At 63.8% G+C, this 3,142-nt stretch overlaps 1 protein-coding gene across 1 annotated transcript in view; it reads right to left on the bottom strand.

The window, feature by feature from the left end:
- CHLNCDRAFT_140162 (hypothetical protein) overlaps positions 1-2,776 on the bottom strand; it is a gene marked incomplete at both ends in the record, with an annotated part of 3,106 nt that extends 330 nt beyond the window's left edge. Inside the window, 6 exons of the mRNA XM_005843483.1 lie at positions 141-460; positions 552-1,023; positions 1,110-1,370; positions 1,489-1,590; positions 1,696-2,417; positions 2,536-2,776. Coding sequence (XP_005843545.1) covers positions 141-460; positions 552-1,023; positions 1,110-1,370; positions 1,489-1,590; positions 1,696-2,417; positions 2,536-2,776 — 2,118 coding nt within the window. The remainder of the gene's footprint in view (positions 1-140; positions 461-551; positions 1,024-1,109; positions 1,371-1,488; positions 1,591-1,695; positions 2,418-2,535) is intronic.
- Between the last annotated feature and the right edge of the window lie 366 nt (positions 2,777-3,142).

Here is a 3,142-nt window from a genome sequence, read left to right as displayed (position 1 = left end):
ACGGCTCGCTGGTGGGCTGCTGGAAGACGCGCCCCTTAATCATAATGCGCTGCATGACAGCACATTGGGTGGGGGGCTTGGCTGCGGCTGCGAACCCTCCTGCTGATCCCTCCCTTGCCCCCTGCCCGCCATGCACTTACCTCGGATGCTTCTTCTGGCGTTGCCAGCTGCACCACCATCGGCAGCTCTGCTCCCACAAAGAATGGCAGCTTCGCGGCAGCCAGCAGGTGGCAGCAGATGCCGTGCTGGGCCTGTCCGTGGCAGGTGCAGGCACCCTCGTGCGGCCGGCAGTGCACCGCCTTGGTGATGTCGGCCAGCGTGGAGGTGGTGCAGATGCCTGTCCCCTCGTCCACCTGGATCAGCCCAGCCTCCACCAGGTGCGCTGCCGTCTCCAGCCGCAGCTTGTGTGTGTAGCCGACGACCTCAGCGGCTGCCCGCACGTGGACGCACACATGCTCCGCTGCGCCATGGGCAGCCGATGGGGGAGGTGGGCAGGCATCGTACCGCAGACATTGCAATGCATTGACCCGCCCCTGGCTCTTTCCACTCACCACTGTAGCCGCAGGAGCAGCTGAGATCGCCCACACACGAGTGCACGGGCGGCGCATCTTCTCCTTGCTGCACCAGCGTGAGCCCTGGGGTGCTGCTATCCGCTGCTGGCACCACCGCACCGCGTTCCACCAGCTTTTGCACCCACAGTGCTGCCCTTTGCTCGCGCTGCTGCTGGTCGCTGGTCACCCGCCCCGCCAGCATGTGGGCGCGGTTATGGATGTTGCGGGGCACTGTCTTTGTCAGCAGCGCCAGCAGCAGCTCGTGCAGCGTCAGCTGCGCCCTGCGCTCCAGGTCGGTGTACTTGATGAGGCCAAAATTGCGCTCCCCGAGGTTGTTTGTGTTGCACTGCAGGTCCAGCACGTCCAGCCGCCCCCACCACGCCCACTTCTCGGCGCACGGAACCCAGCTGCTGTGCATGCGCTGCGCCACCGGGAGGTGCTGCTGGCTGTTGCTCAAGATGAAGAAGGCCAGCTGCAGGGCGCAGGGCAGTGGCGCATGCAAGTAGTGCGTGGGTGAGCAGTTGTAGATTGCTGGCCATGCGCTGCGTTGCTGCCCACCTCTTGTTTGAACGGCGCTTGGTCTTGCATGTGGGCTAGGCGAGCCAGCGCCAGCATGATGCGGTGCCGCTCAGCCTTAGGCACACCCGCGTCGCCGCTGCTGAGGAAGCGTTCCCAATCTTGCAGGAAGTGGAAGTAGCAGAGCAGGTATCCTTCGGCATGCCCGGTGGACACCAGCTGGTCCACCGCTGCAATCTCCGTCTTCGACTTGTCGATCATGATAGACTTGTACTTGAAGGTGCCATCCCCTGCCGCCTGTGCCTGCTCATTGGTGGTTTGGGAGGCGGGGGTGACAGCATGAGGCAGCAGCAGGGCAGGCAGCGGGGCTGGCAGCGGACTGGTGCCTGCCCAGCGCATCCCTCTATCCTCTGGCACTCACCCCTTCCATCGATGTGCGCAGGAAGTGCTCCACCACCTCCGCCGTATCCGAGCTGCACACCATGAAGCTGACCGGCACCCCGCGCCCGCTCTCATCTTGCACCTGCAAGTACCAGGATCAGGTGAGGGTGCTACAGCCCTGGTGCGCGCCGGTGTGGCTGCATACTCAACCCAGCCTGGCTGCTAGGCTGCTAGGCTGCAGGCTCACCACCAACGCGTAGAGTGGGTAGCCGTATTTGTTGACGCCAAACGTGGCGTCCATGAACACCAGCCGCCGCCCAAACTGGTCCAGCATGCGCGCCTGGAAGGACACTTGCATCACAATCACCAGCGGCTGCTCCCCGCTGCGCCTGCCAGCCTGTTTGTAGGGCTGGTAGAACAACACAGAGCCCTCCCTTCTCAGCTCATCAATCAGAACCGCCATCGCCTGCACGTCGCTGGTGAGGCCCAAGCCTTCAGCACGCCGCAGCTTCTTTATCAGCACATAGATCTGCCGCGGGATGATGCTAACACGGGCGCTGCTGAAGTGCTGCAGCCCAGTAGTCCCGCCCCCGAGGCCCAGCGGGTCGGCCGGATCATGCACCATGTTGTTCAGCCGTGTGCAGATGGACGTGGGCGTGGCGCCACTCTCGATCATCACGGTGGCCATCGCCTCCAGGCGGGGGTGCATGCGGAGCTGGGCCTGGCTGTCGGCGCTGGTGGGGTCATGGAACTGGTGGGGCGCTGTTTGCCACACGCTCACCACCTCGCTGCCAGCCGGATGCCGCAACTCCAGCGTGTACGGGCAGCTGCACTTGGATGCATGGGAGCAGACATACTTGAGCGTCCACTTGCCCGCCGCTTTCTTCTGCAGGCCGCTCCGGATGGTGCCAACATCATCAGCCGTTGCCGTTGACACACCAGCACCGGGCTGCCCAGCAACGTCGAGGGCTGCATCCAGGTATGGAAAGTGGCGGTATGTTTGGGCTGGGGCATGGCGGGGAGAGTAAGAGACACTGGTACAGCTTGTTGTCCTCCGGCCCCCACAGCCCTGGACAAGGAGGCGCACCTGGAACTGCATAGTGTAGAGCCCGCACCTCAGCATCAGCAAGCCCTTGCACAGGACGCGTGCCGAGGAACACCTCTTCCAGCAGCGCCGAGTCGGGCTTCACTCGGCGCAGATCCACAGGTGCGGCCTGGTTGAGCTGGTGATCAGACAGCCAGTCATACACCTCTTTCAGGGGCAGGCCGGTAACAAGCTCCACCGCCTCTGACAGCTGCAGCGTCTTCCCATCAGCTGGCTGCCCCATTGCATGCAGGTAGGCGCCTTTGAAGTTGTGACGGATCTTCTGGCCCTCCAGCTCGCACGTCCACCCATCGCCGCTCTGGGTAGCAGGTGAGGGGGCAGCAGCTGGTTGGCATGACGCAGCAGGAGCTGGTGCGCAGGAGGGGATGCCAGCTGCATTGCTGGCCAAGGCGTAGGGGCAATGGCTGAGCGCAGCAGCGCGCATGAGCCTACCTTTGCAACGATTGTGCCCAGTGCAGGCCTGTGTGTGCCCAGCACCACCTGGATCCGCTGACCTAGTCCAGCTGGCGGGACGCGCTCCTTGTGGTGCACGAGCGGCAGCTCCAGGTACGTCTCAGCTATGGCTTTGTCGCGTTGTCCTTCGCGTGGT

This window comes from Chlorella variabilis (genome assembly GCF_000147415.1).
Source record: "Chlorella variabilis unplaced genomic scaffold CHLNCscaffold_29, whole genome shotgun sequence".
Taxonomy (NCBI): domain Eukaryota; kingdom Viridiplantae; phylum Chlorophyta; class Trebouxiophyceae; order Chlorellales; family Chlorellaceae; genus Chlorella; species Chlorella variabilis.
This window is presented reverse-complemented; position numbering and strand designations above follow the sequence as displayed.